The sequence below is a fragment of the Cebus imitator genome, unplaced genomic scaffold, assembly GCF_001604975.1.
Source record: "Cebus imitator isolate Cc_AM_T3 unplaced genomic scaffold, Cebus_imitator-1.0 Scaffold587, whole genome shotgun sequence".
Classification (NCBI taxonomy): Eukaryota; Metazoa; Chordata; class Mammalia; order Primates; family Cebidae; genus Cebus; species Cebus imitator.
In genome coordinates, this window is record NW_016107902.1 from 384995 (window position 1) to 401370 (window position 16376).

The 16376-nt window shown below is 36.6% G+C and overlaps 1 protein-coding gene across 1 annotated transcript in view; it reads left to right on the forward strand.

The window, feature by feature from the left end:
- AGMO (alkylglycerol monooxygenase) overlaps positions 1-16376 on the forward strand; it is a 344339-nt gene that overhangs the window by 155460 nt on the left and 172503 nt on the right. Inside the window, exons 6-9 of the mRNA XM_037734209.1 lie at positions 5946-6012; positions 8602-8667; positions 8757-8836; positions 13459-13593. Coding sequence (XP_037590137.1) covers positions 5946-6012; positions 8602-8667; positions 8757-8836; positions 13459-13593 — 348 coding nt within the window. The remainder of the gene's footprint in view (positions 1-5945; positions 6013-8601; positions 8668-8756; positions 8837-13458; positions 13594-16376) is intronic.

Sequence of the window (16376 nt, forward strand, 5' to 3'; positions counted from 1 at the left end):
AAATTTCATAATCATTTTTCCTCCTCTTGGTGCTTTCATTTGAAACCAAAGCTCTCATAAAAGTGTACTCAGATAATGTGAAAATAATTTATGCTATTTACTTGCCAATGATCACCAGAGTTTAACCACCCCAGTCTTACTGTTCCTTGCTCTGTGATTTTCTATTTGTTTTGTTTTTTTGTTTGTTCTGGCCCCTTCATTTTAGATTTTTATCTTAATTTGCCCAACTCACTTGATCAAAGATTATGCATGGACTTATATTCCTAGCTTCTAACTCTAAGGGCTCTAGACTGATGATTTGCCTCTGGGCCTTAGTAATCACCACCATACTCATTCCCTACAGCGTCCCTCCCACCAACTCCTCCATTAGAACACAAAAATTATGCCATGTTTTCCTCCTGAATAGCAAATGTCTGAAGCACAGAAAGACACCCGCACCCACAAAGCAGAATTCAACTTCGGCACTATTGACATTTTGTACCAGATGATTCTCATTGTGGGGACTTTTCCTATTCATTGTGGAAGTTGAGCAGCACTAAACCCGCTGCTCACTAGATGCCAGTAGCACTTTCCCCAGTTACGACAACTAAAATTATCTCCAAACATTGTCAAAATTGCCTGGGGAGTAAGAGTCATCCCACTTTGAGAACCACAGCTATAAAGAAATAAGAGTATGAGAGGAGTAAGGGGAATTTATCTATTGACTATACTATTGTCAAACAATTACGATGTGTGAACAATGTTACATGTGATCTGAGAAACACAGAACGGTAAGGCGAAGTTTTTATCCTCATGAAACTTGCAATATAGTATGAGAAATGAAAACAACTAGCACACAGAACTGGAAGACATGAGAATGAATGACCTCTCAATATGCATTCAGAGAAAGGAAAACAAAACTCTCATTGGAAAGATCGAGATGGGTTCTTGGAGAATGTGGTCTTGAAGAAAAAGCAGGATTCCTAAAAGCTAAGATGGGAGGTTAAGTTCTTAGATGGAGAAGAAAGAGAACATTAGAAATCTCTCTCCAGAAAGAATGTGAGCAGCTTTGAACTCTGAAAGTTTTGGTAATTATTTAGGTCATTACTAAGGAGTCTTTTATTTGGGGGCATGACATAATGAGATAACGATGGCCTTATGGCTCCCTGTTCTCTTGCTTTTGTATTTAACTTCTCTTCCCCACTTTCACCAGAGATTGTGGAGGAAGAAATGAGGAGTTTGTGATCATTCCAACAAACTGTCCAGAACATTTTTGTTGGATGAAAGTGAATCATCATGGAGCTTATTGTTACAAAGTTGTTATTTGTATTTTTATATACTTATAATTTGTTACTCTACAGATTAAATAACTTAAGAAATAGTCTGAAAATTTTAACAATTTTAAGAAATGAGACAAAAAAAAAAAGGTTGCATCTCTGTGAAGTTTGGGTAAGAATTCAGCATTCAGATAAGGACACGTGCACACGAATGTTCATTGCAGCACTGTTTACAATAGCAAAGACCTGGAACCAACTCAAATGCCCATCAACGATAGACTGGATAGGGAAAATGTGGCACATATACACCATGGAATATTATGCAGCCATCAAAAATGATGAGTTTGGGTCCTTTGTAGGGACATGGATGAACCTGGAAATCATCATTCTCAGCAAACTGACAAAAGAGCAGAAGATCAAACACCGCATGTTCTCACTCATAGGCGGGTGTTGAACAATGAGAACACATGGACACAGGGAGAGGAGCACTACACACTGGGGTCAGTTGGGGGGAAATAGGGGAGGGACAGTGGGGGGTGGGGAGCTGGGGAGAGATAGCAAGGGGAGAAATGCCAGATGTAGGTGATGGGGAGGAAGGCAGCAAATCACACTGCCACGTGTGTACCTATGCAACAATTTTGCATGTTTTTCACATGTACCCCAAAACCTAAAATGCAATAAAATAAATAAATGGGGAAAAAAAAAAGAAATCAGCATTCAGGTTTTACTGATATGTAAACTGACAACACTATATAAATAAGAATGGCAAAGGAAATAACCTAGGCATCTCTGTTTAGGACATTGGTTCTTAAACCTTTGCAAACTTATGTTTCTGTTTCAGTATATAATAGAAATGCTAGAATTTCTTCCCAGGAAAATACCACGGGTGCTTATTTATGAAATTTCATCTAAAACTTTAGGGTTTTTCTGACTTTCTGGAAACACTACATGGCTCTTCTGGGCATCCATAGTTATCAAGTTATAAGACCGAGACAAAACAAGTTACAGAATACAAGATTTAGAGCATTGCTTCAGAGACCAAAGGAGCAGCAGAAGTGCCTAAAATACCCTATGGGGGCAGTTTAGGAGCTGAAATCACTGGGATCTTCATAAATACCTGGCATCATTTTAACTAATATGAAATAGAAAATGAGTTAATTATCATTTTCTATTTAAGTTTTAAAAGTTTAAATTACTTTTACTCAAGGAAAATTGCTGTATGTCTTGAAAACAATATGATAGATAAATGCAAATATTCATGAGCTGAAATGAGAAAAACTTTAGGGCTTATTCCAAGCTGATGAATCTTAAACTAGTAGTTTAAGCTCTCTGAGCTTTGGTTTTATGGTTTTTTTTTTTTTTTTAAATAATAAAGTATTGGACTGTGTTATATTGAAGCCCTCTATATGTCCTAAAATTTGATAATTTAAATAAACTCATCTAAGTCTAAAAAATTAATACAAATTTAAAACTTCTAAAAATGAGAATCGCTACAATTATTCCCAGAGTAACGTATTTTCAGGAAGTGATTCAAAGCTAGATGTGGTTGAATTGCCAAATGGCTGAATTTGCAAAAGTAGGCGATAATTAAGTCGTTATGCTCAACCCTTATTAAATATTAATGAATTCTCCATGACTTTGAATTGGAAGCGTATTTTACATGAGAGGTTCTTACTGGGCTGTCGGAATGATGAATCATCTCTCACTCAGAGGTGGTCTTCCCCAGCTCCAAGGTACTCACAGGCACTACCAGGAAATTTATCTGTGGTTGACTGTGTTGTACTTGGCTTTTAACTATTTTTTAAAAAAAGAAATTTTCAATATTGATATCACCATGCTTTAGCCTACAGGAGCAAAAGGTTTTCTCTACAAAAAAGGGCTTGACGTTAGAAAAATAACGCACTCAGCCAAGGCTTCAATCATCTGCATGCACTCACCATTTGTGTGGCTTTATAGCTGGCTGCATATGCACCAGCGCTGAGGATCCTAAATGCATCTGGGGAGCAGAAGCTGGTCAGTGTAGTCCTCTCCACCCACATTTGTTGTTTGTTTTTGTAACACATGTTAGGCACAAAAGAGACAAACAAGGGTAAAATGGTTTTCTCCTTTCCCATCTGGTTTTCTGCCAGAAATACAAAGCCCAAACAAAGCATCAGGTTTCAATGTTCGGACTGTTGAGGAACCCCACTTTCTTGTTCTCTATTCTTCACCATTATTCTTAACAAATATTTTTTCACCAAGTAGAAAGCAATGTAGTTCAATAAAATAGAGAATTATTTACCTGTACCTTCTTCCCAATTCCCGGTTGTTAACACTATATTTGTGGCGTAGTGCCTCTTGTGCTTTATTTCATAGGAATGTATTCTCTTATAAGAGCTATATATTCACAGTATTTTAAACTCCTCACATTAAAAATACAGATAATCTTTGGTGTATAAATGACCTCCATTGTATGAATTATTTAAAATTTCTGCTGTTTGGAGGTCAAAATATATATCTCATGGAAATAACTTTAAAAATAGTGGATAGGACCCAGGATTAGAAAAAAGAGAAAAAGAGAGAAAAGGGTGGGGAGAAAAGAAAGAAGGAAAGAAGGGAAGGAGGGAGGGAGGGATGGAGGGAGAGCTATACAGACATATAAAATATAGTATACATTCTTCACATGCAAATATTTTTGTCCATTCTGTAATGCAAACTGGAAATCCCTTAGCAGCTGAGCAACATGGAGAGACACAAGAACTATCTCTTTAAGGTGAGTAAACTATGTGCCTAATAGGGAGACGATAATGGCCTCTGTCCCATAGAAGGATCAGCACGTGACAACATTGCCACAGCTTCCATTTCAAGACGGTACACGATTTCATAAGCTGAGGATGGTATGGTTACCCCACCTGTTCATATTTATTGAGCAACTGTAAATTGGGTGTTTTAATGCCAAACATTGCCAAAAAATAATTAAACCCTCCTAGATAAAGACTTTTGAATTAGAAATATGTCTAATATTTGGCATATATTAGACATATTTTGGCAATCTATTATTTTGGCAATCTATTATTTTCAGTTGGCTTAGTGAGCATTAATGGACATTACTAGCAATTTGTTCTGTTTAAGTTTTTAACTTAAATTTTTTTAACATTTGTAAAATTAGAGAATGGCAGCATGAATTTATGTATTTCAATCCATTTTGGTTCAAAACTCAATATTTTGAATCCTTTGTATCAGTTATTTTTTTCCTTTCTTTTTCATTGTCAAAGTATTTCATAGCAAAATTTAGATCTCTAATCACGTATACTTCAGTTATACAACTATAAGCAAATGTATTTTCTAACACAATGACAGTGCCATCATAACTCCTAATGAAAACATTTTTTCCTATCATCTATTAAAAATACCCTGTTTATAACAAATTTTCCTTTATTGCCTATACAATGTATTTTATGTTAGGTTTGTTCAAATTAATATCTAAACAAGGTGTACACCTTAAATCTGGTCATGTATCTTAAATGTATTTTCACCTTAAGCAGTTCCCTCTTTCTCTATTTTTTCCCGTAACACTGACCTATTATCAGATTCATATTGGTGTCATAATTCTCAGTGGCTATTTTTCCCTTAAGCATTATTTAACTCGTTTCTTTATTCCTCATGTGTCCTCTAACTGGAAGCTAACCCTGAAAGTGAGTCATGTCTTAAAATATCATAACAATGTATTGATTTTGTCATTGGTAGGCTCTAACACAGTTTAGATTGTGAATAAAGAAAAGTAAAGTATCTTGGTATCTGCCATGGTTGGTGGAATATCCCAAATTGTCCAATATTATTCATATAACATACAAGACGTCCTACACATGGGATGCTGTACTTTTTTCATGACATCTACCTGGTTTCTATCATTCTTAGAATTTATAGACTCAGAACTAGGAGATTCTCATTGAGAAATGTTGTGAGAATTAATCAGAGAGTTAGGGACTAGATATTGAAGTAACTTTAATTCTTAAAATAAAAGATCCTTTTACATATTTGACTTTGAATTGAGCCTCTAAGATGGAATGGTAGATGATGCCTCGAAAGGTAAGAAGTAATTGGGGATTCTATTTGAATACGCAGGATCACCCTAATGCAGTAGATTACTGCTGCAATATTAAGTTGTTGCTGCCTGGCTGATTACAGGGTGAAAAAACTCCAGAAAACATAACACAGTGTTTTCACACTTCAAGTTATGCTGTGCTTTCATAAATAATCAAAGCCATAGTTGAAAGGCAAAAAGTATAACAACATGATACCTAAGAGAAGTGTGCCTTGGTGATAGTGGTATGTAATACAGTAACATTCATAATCGTGAGAACAATATTATTATGTAGATATGTTACTATTTCATTTTAGGAATGAGGAAATTGAGATATAAAAACCTAATTATTTCCCGAAGATCAGTAATGAGTGGAGGTTCTTGGAGCTGAACTGAAGGTCTAGCTCTTAACCATGACACCATACTGCCTCTTAGAATAGAGTTTTGAAATTACTATTGTCTTTATATGAATTCCAGGTTTCAGAGGAACTTCTCCTCACTCTCTAATACCAACCCTGAATCTTGCAATGTCTCTTAGTTCATGTGCATTTCTAATGTGAGTATTTATATACTAATACACATTTAATGTTAACAATATGTACAAATATTCCTTCTGTTTTAAACAGGTAATCAATTACCTTGGTCCTTTGGAACTGATTCTTAATACTCCTAGCCATCATAGAGTTCATCATGGTAAGGAAGTTCTATTTCTTCTCTCTTTTGTTCTTCATTTGTTTAAAAATTACATTATTATTTGCCTTACTTCATTTAATCGCAATTTCCCAGTATAGCCAGCACACATTTTACAAATAAATATAATTTCTTCTTTTCTATCTTCTTTGGTACAACTTCCAAAGTGTGAACTGGTGGGGTAGGGTGGGAGAATTTATCTGTCTGACTTTTGGATTTTTCTTTCTACCTAAATCTTAGCTCCATTGTAGTAGAAAATGAGTTAACCAGCTGAGGAGATACACATTTTATGTTTTAAAGGATCCTGTCAAAGGCTACTCCTTGACCCAGTGCTGAAGGTCATTCCTATCTATAGTCAGAGTTAGTGGTCTTGAAAACTGTTGATTTAAGGAAAGCCCAATAAACAACACTTTACTTTCCTGCCTGAGGCCTTGAACAATCTCAACATAATCTGCCTTTCCCTGATAAGGAGAAAATTCTGTGACTAGTGCCTAAGATATAAAGATACCAACTTAAGTAATAACAAAAACGTTTACATTGTGGACACCAAGCCCTATATAGCAATGTGCATATAAGCATTATTTGTGATAGAAAAAATAGAAATAATTCAAATGTTTTTCAGCAGTAGACTAGATACATTTTATATCATATATCTAACAGAGAATGATATAACAATGAAAATGCCCAAACCATTGCTACATTCAAAGGCACGAATAAATCTCACAAACAATACTGGGAGAAGAAAGCCAGTAAAATAAATAAATAAATGAATAAATAAATAAATAAATACTATTGTCCTGTTTTTATAAGTTTTCAGTCTTCCCCAGCCACCCTGAATCCCTGAAGCCCTGCCTTCCCAAGAAGGGCAGGTCCCTGTGTTTATGGCAGGGAGCTGAGCAGAAGCACAGGCCTCCACAGGAGGAGAGAGGACAGATCAGGGTGCAAAAGCGGTTTCCTCTTCCAAACCCCACAGTCATTCTCCCACCTCCAAGGAGGACAGAAAGTCCCTGGTTTATGATGGTTTGACTTCTAATTTTTCGACTTTAACAATGATGGGAATGTGATCCGTATGCAGCAGACACCATGTCTTGAGTACCCATAGAGCTGTTCTATGTTTTACTTTCAGTACTGTATTCCATAAACCATGTGAGATATTCAACACTTTCTTATGAAATAAGCTTTGTATTAGATGATTTTTGCCTAAGACTGCAGGCTGATGTAAGTGTTCTGAGTGTGTTTAAGGTAGGCTAGGCTAAGTTATGATGTTCAGTACCTTAGCCACATTTAAAAGCTAAAAGCATTTTTGACTCTCAATGTTTTTCAGTATAGATGGTTCATCAGGATGTAACCCCACCATAAGTCAAGAAACATCTCAGTGAGGGAGTGGGGAGGCCAAGGCAGTTAGACACTTGCAGTTCCTTCCATAGGAAAGGAAATATAAGGAGTGGATAAGTACAAGCCCACATTACAAAATGAAACAGTTGCTATTTCTTCTGACTGCATTTTCACACCCACCTTCTTACTGACAGCACTATTGACATTTTCGGACAGATACTTCTTTGTTGTGGATGATGTTCTGTGCATTGTAAGAAATTTAGCAACCTCACTGGCCCCCACCCATTAGATGTCATTACTATCCCATCCCAGGTGTGACTACCACTCATGTCTCCAGAAATTCCCAAATGTCTCTTAAGGGACAAAATGCTTCCCTACTTATTCAGAACCATTATTTAAATCATCTATATATAGCAGTGCTGTCTGCGTCTGTTCAGCCAATCTCTCTCTATTTTTTCACTATGGAAGAATTTTCCTTCTATCTGTGCTTTCCAATATGTGGTTGTATGCATGGAACCCATGCAAAGGAATGGGAACTCATGAAGATAGTTGAGTTTCCTGGGGTGGTGACTTAGTTAATTAATTATTCTTTTTTTTAGATTTACAGTCATGTGGATGTTATCATGTCTACTTAAGGTTTTTGAAAATTGTATTAAAGAAATAATGAGCAGCTATTTACTTTGTAATTTGATTATTTTGCAGCAGGGAAAACATACATGATAAGAGTTTTGAAAAAATTAAGGGTAATTTAATTTTCACTATGGCTTTTATTATCTTAAAAAAACTAGTCAAGTCTCACTCTAAGTGGAAAATTTTCTTCCTGAAACAGCTGCAGAGAAAAGGAACAGAGGGACATTACATCAAAAATTAAAAATAAAAACATGTTTACATGAATTTCTTATTTTATTTCTTATTTATAATTCTTGGTATCATGTAATTCTTAATTTTTATTGAATGGTCCTGAAAAATTATTTACATTTATTCCATTTTTTATACTGAAAAACTGTGACAAGAAAGCATACATATAGTTTTAAGAAAATCCTTGCTTTTTTTTTACTATAATTAATTGAAAAATAAAAATGAAAATTCCTTTAGAGAAGAAAATCTGATGTTGTAAGTGAGAAGACAGTCCCAGGAAAATTATTCTCCTGCTTAAATCTTAATTTTACGAATATGTTCTAAAAACAAGATGGAGGTATCTCAAAAAACATAGCTTTATTTCTCTGAAAAAAAATTTTCTAATATTTTGTCTCATAGGCAGAAATCGTTATTGCGTAGACAAAAATTATGCCGGTGTTCTTATTATTTGGGATAGAATTTTTGGTAAGTAAAACGTATTAAAATCAAAAAATTAAATCAGCTTCTTCATGTACAGGAAACCAAATCTCATATCCTTAATGTTTATCTTCCAGGGACATTTGAAGCAGAAAATGAAAAAGTTGTATATGGTTTAACACATCCCATTAATACATTCGAACCAATCAAAGTGCAGGTAACATACTTGTTTTTTATTCTTTCTGCATTTATATGATTTCATAAATCTTAAAAGAAAAATCAGCTGTTGAAAAGTGGAAGTATATTAGAATAACGTGAAAACAATTTTTAAATATAGAAAATTCAGAAATGAGTCTGATATAGAAGCAAAAGTTTGAATCAAATTAGGCAAAATACATTTAAAAACAACTCATTATAAGAATTTTCAAATATGTCTACTGCCTAGAATGAAAGTGTCTTTTAAACATATCCTTTCCCAGAATAGACCTGAAATATATTCATGTATTCAGTAGGAGCAATAGCAACATGTATAATTAAGGCTGATCCCACAGTAAGAAAAATATTTGCTTTCAGGGTGCATGACTCCAGTTAGAAATTCAACATGAGGCCTTTGCCTTACCCTTCTTGGACCCAAGTGTCAGGAACTATTACAGATTGGTTAAGTCTGTGCATTACCTCACTTGCTAAGACTTGTCAGACTGGACCAGTTTTCTGTTAGACATGTGGTACTAGTTGTTCATCGGTCTCCATGGTTGGCACTAGAGAAATGAGGAATGTCTATGAAGCTCTGATCTGTCAGAAGCAGACCACCGCAAATCCTCCTGGGGTTAGGCACTCATAAATGAGAAAAAGATAAGAATCCTTGAAAAACTGAAGAGGTTGGTCAATGACAGCTCTGTACAGGGGACTGCTTACAACATTCGGCAAGTGAGGAAATGACTAGCTCATGTTGGGTCAGCTTTTCCAGACTACTTCGAGTTTCACTGAAAGTTGAAATAACACAATTGTTGACATCTATTGAGCTTTTACTATGTGCACTGCTAACAGTGCAGAAGAAAAATATTTAGTGTGGCTATTACTAAAATCTTATGCAGTAGTGAATCTTTTTATTCCCGTTTTTTACTGGAGGAAACCGAGGTTCCCAGAATTTAGATAATTCACCCAAGGTCACAAAGCTTGTTAGCTGTGAACTTAACCAAGGTAGGTTGAAAGCTAAGCTCAAGACTTGCTTAACTCAATACACTGTGCTGCTTCTTTACATAAAAGGCCATAACAAATTGCCTTCACTTGTTCAGTGAAAGTCATGTTTTTCTTTTCTTTTCTCGCTCTGTCACCCAGACTGGAGTGCAGTGGTGCAATCTCAGTTCACTGCAACCTCCGCCTTCTGGGTTCAAGTGATTCTCCTGCCTTAAAATCCCATGTAGCTGGGACTACAGGCACTGGCCACCATGCCTGGCTAATTTTTTGTATTTTTAGTAGAGATGGGGTTCCACCGTGTTACCTAAGATGGTCTTGATCTCCTGATCTCGTGATCCGCCCACCTTGGCCTCCCAAAGTGCTGGGATTACAGGCATGAGCCACATGCCTGGCCAAAAGGCATCTTTATCTCCTAGTACACCAAAAGAAGAAAGGTGATTATCTCTCTTCTTTATTCTCAACTACATGGCATTTCTCTCTGCGTCTCTTAGTTACACTTTACTAAGAGTATGATATGGCTGGGCGTGGTGGCTCAGGCCTGTAATCCCAGCACTTTGGGAGGCAGAGGCAGGTGGATTACAAAGTCTGGAGTTCAAGACCAGTCTGACCAATATAGCAAAACCCTCTCTTTATTAAAAAATACAAAAAAACTGCCTGCCGGTAGTCCCAGCTACTTGGGAGGCTGAGGCAGGAGAATCCCTTGAACCCAGAAGGTAGAGGTTGCAGTGAGCCAGATTGCACCACTGCACTCCAGCTTGGCCAACAGAGTGAGACAAAATAATAATAATGATAATAATAGTAATAAAGGAATATGATACATTTTTCAGGAGAATAGAGGCAAATATTTTGGATCTTAATAATAAGCTTTATGTAAATACTACCAGTTGAGAAATAGTTCATTGAAAGCTGCCTTTTCTTCACTTCATGTAGCAGTCGTCTCCTTATTGCAGCCATTAAAAAAGAGATAGACAACTTCATCTGTATCCTCTAGGGCCGAGCTTTGCAAACTCAATATGCATGTGAATCAAAGGATCCTACTAAAATGCAGATTCTGTTCAGTAGGTCTGTGATCTGGTCCAAGATCCTGTGTTTCTAAGCAAGCCCCTGTGTGAAGCCAGTGCTGCTGGTTGATAGGTGATTTCTTTCAGAAGCAAGACTTTGGGAGTGTCTTGCTGAGGAAAACGGGGTTTATAACTGAGATAGAATGAGAAAGTGAATTTTAAATACAATGAGAGCTGCAAAAATTGTGAGATGATTCGAATTTTGAGAGGAACAGTGGTCAGAAAATCACAGCTGTTTATGAACAGCTGCTGAAGCTCTGTTGGGTTCAATTCTCCAGGTCTTTCGTCTCACATTTCCCTTAGTCTTTTACATGTTCACTTATATTGTCAGAAATGTCAAGTCGGCAAGTTGTGATAATTAGGAATACTTGTACTTATAAAAACATTTACTTATTTTCACCTCCATTCCTTTATATGGAGCTAAATTTCTTACCTATTCTTCAGAGGTATCAAAGCAACTTAGGATGGGTTCCGCCAGACAGAAGGGTTTTGTTTGTTGGTTTTCCTTATTATTAGCACCTTGCCCTCCTTTGGCATCACACATTTTAGAGCATTGGGAAATAAATAAGTGAAAAACAGTATTTTCTTTTAAAACATGACCATGTATTTCTTACGGCTTGTTTCCAGAATGACAGAAATAAAATTGTAGTCAGTTTCTGAAATTACAAAGCAGGCAAGTATATTAATGTACATTGTAACTTCTAAGCACATTCGTTTTCTATATTATGGTTCTTATTATTTCAGAGCCCCAAGCTAAGTTTCTTTCTTTCTTTCTTTCTTTTTTTTTAAGATGGGGTTTCACCATGTTGGTCAGGCTGGTCTTGAACTCCCAACCTCAGGTGATCCACCCACCTTGGCCTCCAAAGTGCTTGGATTACAGGCATGAGCCACTACGCCCGGCCCCAAGCTAAGTTTCTACCTAACATTTACCTATTCCTCAGATCTATCCCATTAATCCATTTATGCCTGAGGTTGCAATTTTTTGAATTTTTACAGTCAGACCTTGGTGATGACCTTAGGTAGTAGAATATAAATAACTCCTACGTGCTTAGCGTTCCAATAATGGAACACTAGGCATAAATTGTTAAGTTCTTGATTGTTTAAATGCTTCAGATTCCTTATTGTGATATTCTAAGCAATTTTAAAGTTTTATTTATAATCTTAAAGGCTCAAATTGTTCAAAACACAGTGAAAATAATAGTAAAATCACAAACTCTGACAAAGCCAAAGCTTGTTTCTCCATTAATTTATTTCTATATTTATCATAGAACTCACCTCTAGAGTCTACAGCTGATGCTCAAACTTCAGGAGTCTTTTTAGTCCTCTGGTGCATTATCATCATATGTGTGTCATAAATGGCAAACGTTTATTGAACACTTATCACATGTGGGCACACTTTTCACTTCTATACATGTCAAATGCATGCTATTTAAAGAATGTGGATTCCTGCTATGAGATACCAGGGGAAATTTTGCCTCTGTCAGCAAACTTTTCTAATTATACAATATGGACCATTTGATACTCAGAAGTCTACTATCAAAACTACTTACAGGATTTTTATGAATATGTATTGTCTGTAATACAAAGTAGTAAATAGAGAATTGTGTTTTAAAATTTTAAACAGATATGTAATCTTTATATGTTGCCACGTTCAACTTTTGTATCCAGTGAGCAACACTTAGAAAAGTTGTCATTGCCCGGGTGTGTTGGCTCACACCTATAATCCCAGCACTTTGGGAGGCTGAGGTAGGCGGATCATGAGGTCAAGACATCAAGACCATCCTCGCCATGATGAAACCCCGTCTCTACTAAAAATACAAAAATTAGCCATGTGTGGTGGCACGCGCCTGTAGTCCCAGCTACTCGGGAGGCTGAGGCGGAAGAATCGCTTGAACCCAGGAGGCGGAGGTTATAGTGATCCGAGATTGCGCCACTGCACTCCAGCCTGGCGACAGAGCAAGACTCCATCTCAAAAAAAAAAAAAGTTAAAAACCAGGCTTGTCAACATGGTGAAACCCATCTCCACTAAAAATACTAAAATTAGCCTGGCACGCTGGCGTGTGCCTATAATCCCAGCTATCCAGGAGGCTGAGACAGGAGAATCACTTGAACCTGGGAAGTGAAAGTTGCAGTGTTCCAAGATTCTGCCACTGCACCCCAGCCTGGGTGACAGATTGAGACTCTGTCTTGGAAAAAGAAAAAAAAGAGAAGTAAGGTGTCATTAGGCAGGGATGTTGAGTGCACAGGCTGCTAGTTAATTCCACTGGAAGCAAAGCCTCTTAACTCATCTTTTTTCTACGTTGCTGATTGTCCAAACAATTGCCTTATTTTTACATTTCAAAATGATAATTTTATTGAACTTCAGAAATATTGACAATAACACACTTAATAGTACACAGAGTGCACAGAGTAGATTACAGCATGGAATGCAAGTATACATTAATTTCTAATCATGTATAACATGTTTTAAAATATGTAAATTACCATGAACAATAAAATAATATACATAATTTTTTGTATTTGATCTTTCTGTCCTATTTATCTTATTTGAAATAAGCTCTTTTTTTTTTATTCTTTCTAGTTTCACCACTTATTTTACATATGGACTACATTCTGGGCCACACCTGGATTCTTCAATAAGTTTTCTGTCATATTTAAAGGACCAGGATGGGGTCCAGGTAAACCAAGACTTGGCCTAAGTGAAGAAATCCCAGAGGTAAATAGAGGTCACAAAGCTGGAGATGGGGAAGATTCGTCTCATGTTGTCAGGTCTACAGCCAGCCTGTACGTAGGCTGTTTTCATGCAAATCTGTAAAAAGATGTTCCGTCAGTCAGATGCAGTCCTGTGGTCCTTAACTTAATGCATGTCCACCAACTATGTGCCAATTAAAGGAGTGCCTTCTCCTAAGTGAGCTCTGCCACTTACCTGAGAGCACACATTGTGGAGCAGAGCTACAGAGGCTGGTTTTCAGATCCCTTTAACGCCCACCTTTGTGTAGGGCATAACTTCACAAATACATGCAGCTCAGACACAGAGTCCTAGAACGCTGGAGATGGAAGAAAACTTAGGAATGAGTCAGTCTGACCTTAATTCCACTCATGAAAAACTGAGGTCCACAAAACAGATGTATCTAAAGTCACATCAAGACAGTGTGGATTTTTAGTCAAACTATAACTATATTCATTTTATAGTAGAGTAGAAGATATATACAGAAACCACATTGAAACCAAAAATTAAAAAATGTAGATCTTTAAAACACAGGAACCCAAATGAAAAATTCAGTTCCAACCCAGAATTACTCTTCTGGAGAAGAAAGAGAAGTTTCTTTTTAATCATTTAGAATATAAGTTCGAATTTCTTAGCAAATAAATGCCACGAATATTAATGTAGAAACAATTACTAAAGTAAATGATTCTTGATTTCAAGGATGATATGATACTATGCATACAAAAGTTAGCCTGTAGTATTTCAAGGAAGTAAAATAAGATGTTTTATTTAAACACTATTATTTTGGGCCAGGCATGGTGGCTTATGCCTATAATCCCAGCACTTTGGGAGGCCGAGGCGGGCGGATCAAGAGGTGGAGAGATTGAGACCATCCTGGCCAACGTGGTGAAACCCTGTCTTTACTAAAAATACAAAAATTAGCTGGGCATGGTGGCATGTGCCTGTAGTCCCAGCTACTCGGGAGACTGAGGCAGGAGAATTGCTTGAACTCAGGAGGTAGCGGTTGCAGTGAGCCGAGATAGTGCCACTGCACTCCAGCCTGGCAACAGGGCAAGACTACATCTCAAACAAACAAACCAAAACATAAGGTGGATTTATGGTTTTGGGTCAAACTGTAATTATATTCATTTTATAGTAGAGTAGAAAAAATAAATACAGGAACCACATTGAAAATAAAAAATAAAAAATGTAGATCTTTAAAAGACAGGAACCCAAAGGAAAAATTCAGTTCCAACCCAGAACTTCAGTTACTCTTTTGGAGAAAAAAGAAAAGTTTCTTTTTAATCATTTAGAATATAAGTTGTGATTTCCTATCAAATAAATGTCATTAATAGTAATGCAGAAACAACAGGAAAAGTAAACTACTTTTGATTTCAAGGATGGTATTATGTGTACAAAAGTTAGCCCTGTGATGATTCAAGGAAATAAAATAAGATGTTTTATTTAAATATTATTATTTTGAAAATATCCTAATCTAAATAATGATATTTTCTCAGTTACCAAAGCTTCTGGGACTAAGTTTCCCAGACACTTTTGTTTATGTTCATAATTAGTTGTGCAGCAATCTACCAACTTGATACAGGTGAAATAATTTACATTTCAACTAAAAAAAATCTGTTTGCTATGATCCATTTATTATTTTTCTTTCTGTCAGTAAATATCTCATAGTGATTACAGTATTTTAAAGTTATATGAGTGCAGGAGTCTGTGTTAAAAAAAAAAAAAATAGATGTAGGCTGGGTGCAGTGGCTCACGCCTATAATCCTGGCACTTTGGGAGGCTGAGGCCGCCGGATCACAAGGTCAGTAGTTCAGGACCAGACTGGCCAACATGGTGAAACCCCACCTCTACTAAAAAATACAACTATTAGCTGGGCGTGGTAGCTCGTGCTTATAATCCCAGCTACTTGGGAGACTGAGGTAAGAGAATTGCTTGAACCAGGACCCAGCAGGCGGAGGTTGCAGTGAGCCCAGATTGTGCCACTGCACTCCAGCCTGGGCTACAGAGCGAGACTCCATCTCAAAAAACACATAGATGTGTAGCATTTTGGAAAAAGTCAAATGCTAGAGTAGAAATGTACTTTATTGGAAACAACTTTTCTGAAGTTTCCAATAAACAGCTTTAGAAAAGTTGATCTCAATAAAATAATATTTTTCTTTGAGGCATGATTACCTGCCAAGTTCACCTTCTGTTTTTGTTGTTGTTGTTCTTTTGTTTGTCTGTTTTTTGAGACAGAATCTTGCTTTGTCACCCAGGCTGGAGTGCAGTGGCATAATCTTGGCTCACTGCAACCTCGCCTCCCGGGTTCAAGCAATTCTCCTGCCTCAGCCTCCTGAGTAGCTGGGAGGCTACAGGTGCATGCCACCACACCCAGCTAATTTTTATATTTTTACAAGGTTTCACCATGTTGGCTAGGCTAGTCTCAAACGCCTAATCCCAGGTGATCTTCTCACCTAGGCCTCCCAAAGTGCTGGGCTTATAGGCATGAGCCACTGTGCCCAGCCCCTACCTTCTGTTTTTTTTCTTTTACTTTGCTGTCATATATGATCATCAACATATTATCAAATAGGGAAGATCCAACCCATTCATTTTGGCTATCTTTATTATTTACACATATTGCTGAATTAGTTCTTACGCTGCTCTTTAAGGCAGACTACATCATAATTGTAATGTTTTTAAAATGAGAAAAAAGTTTCCCAACTTACAGACATGTTTCTATTTTTTAAAATTGTTAGTTTTTTTTTTTTTTTTTTTTTTTTTTTTTTTTTTTT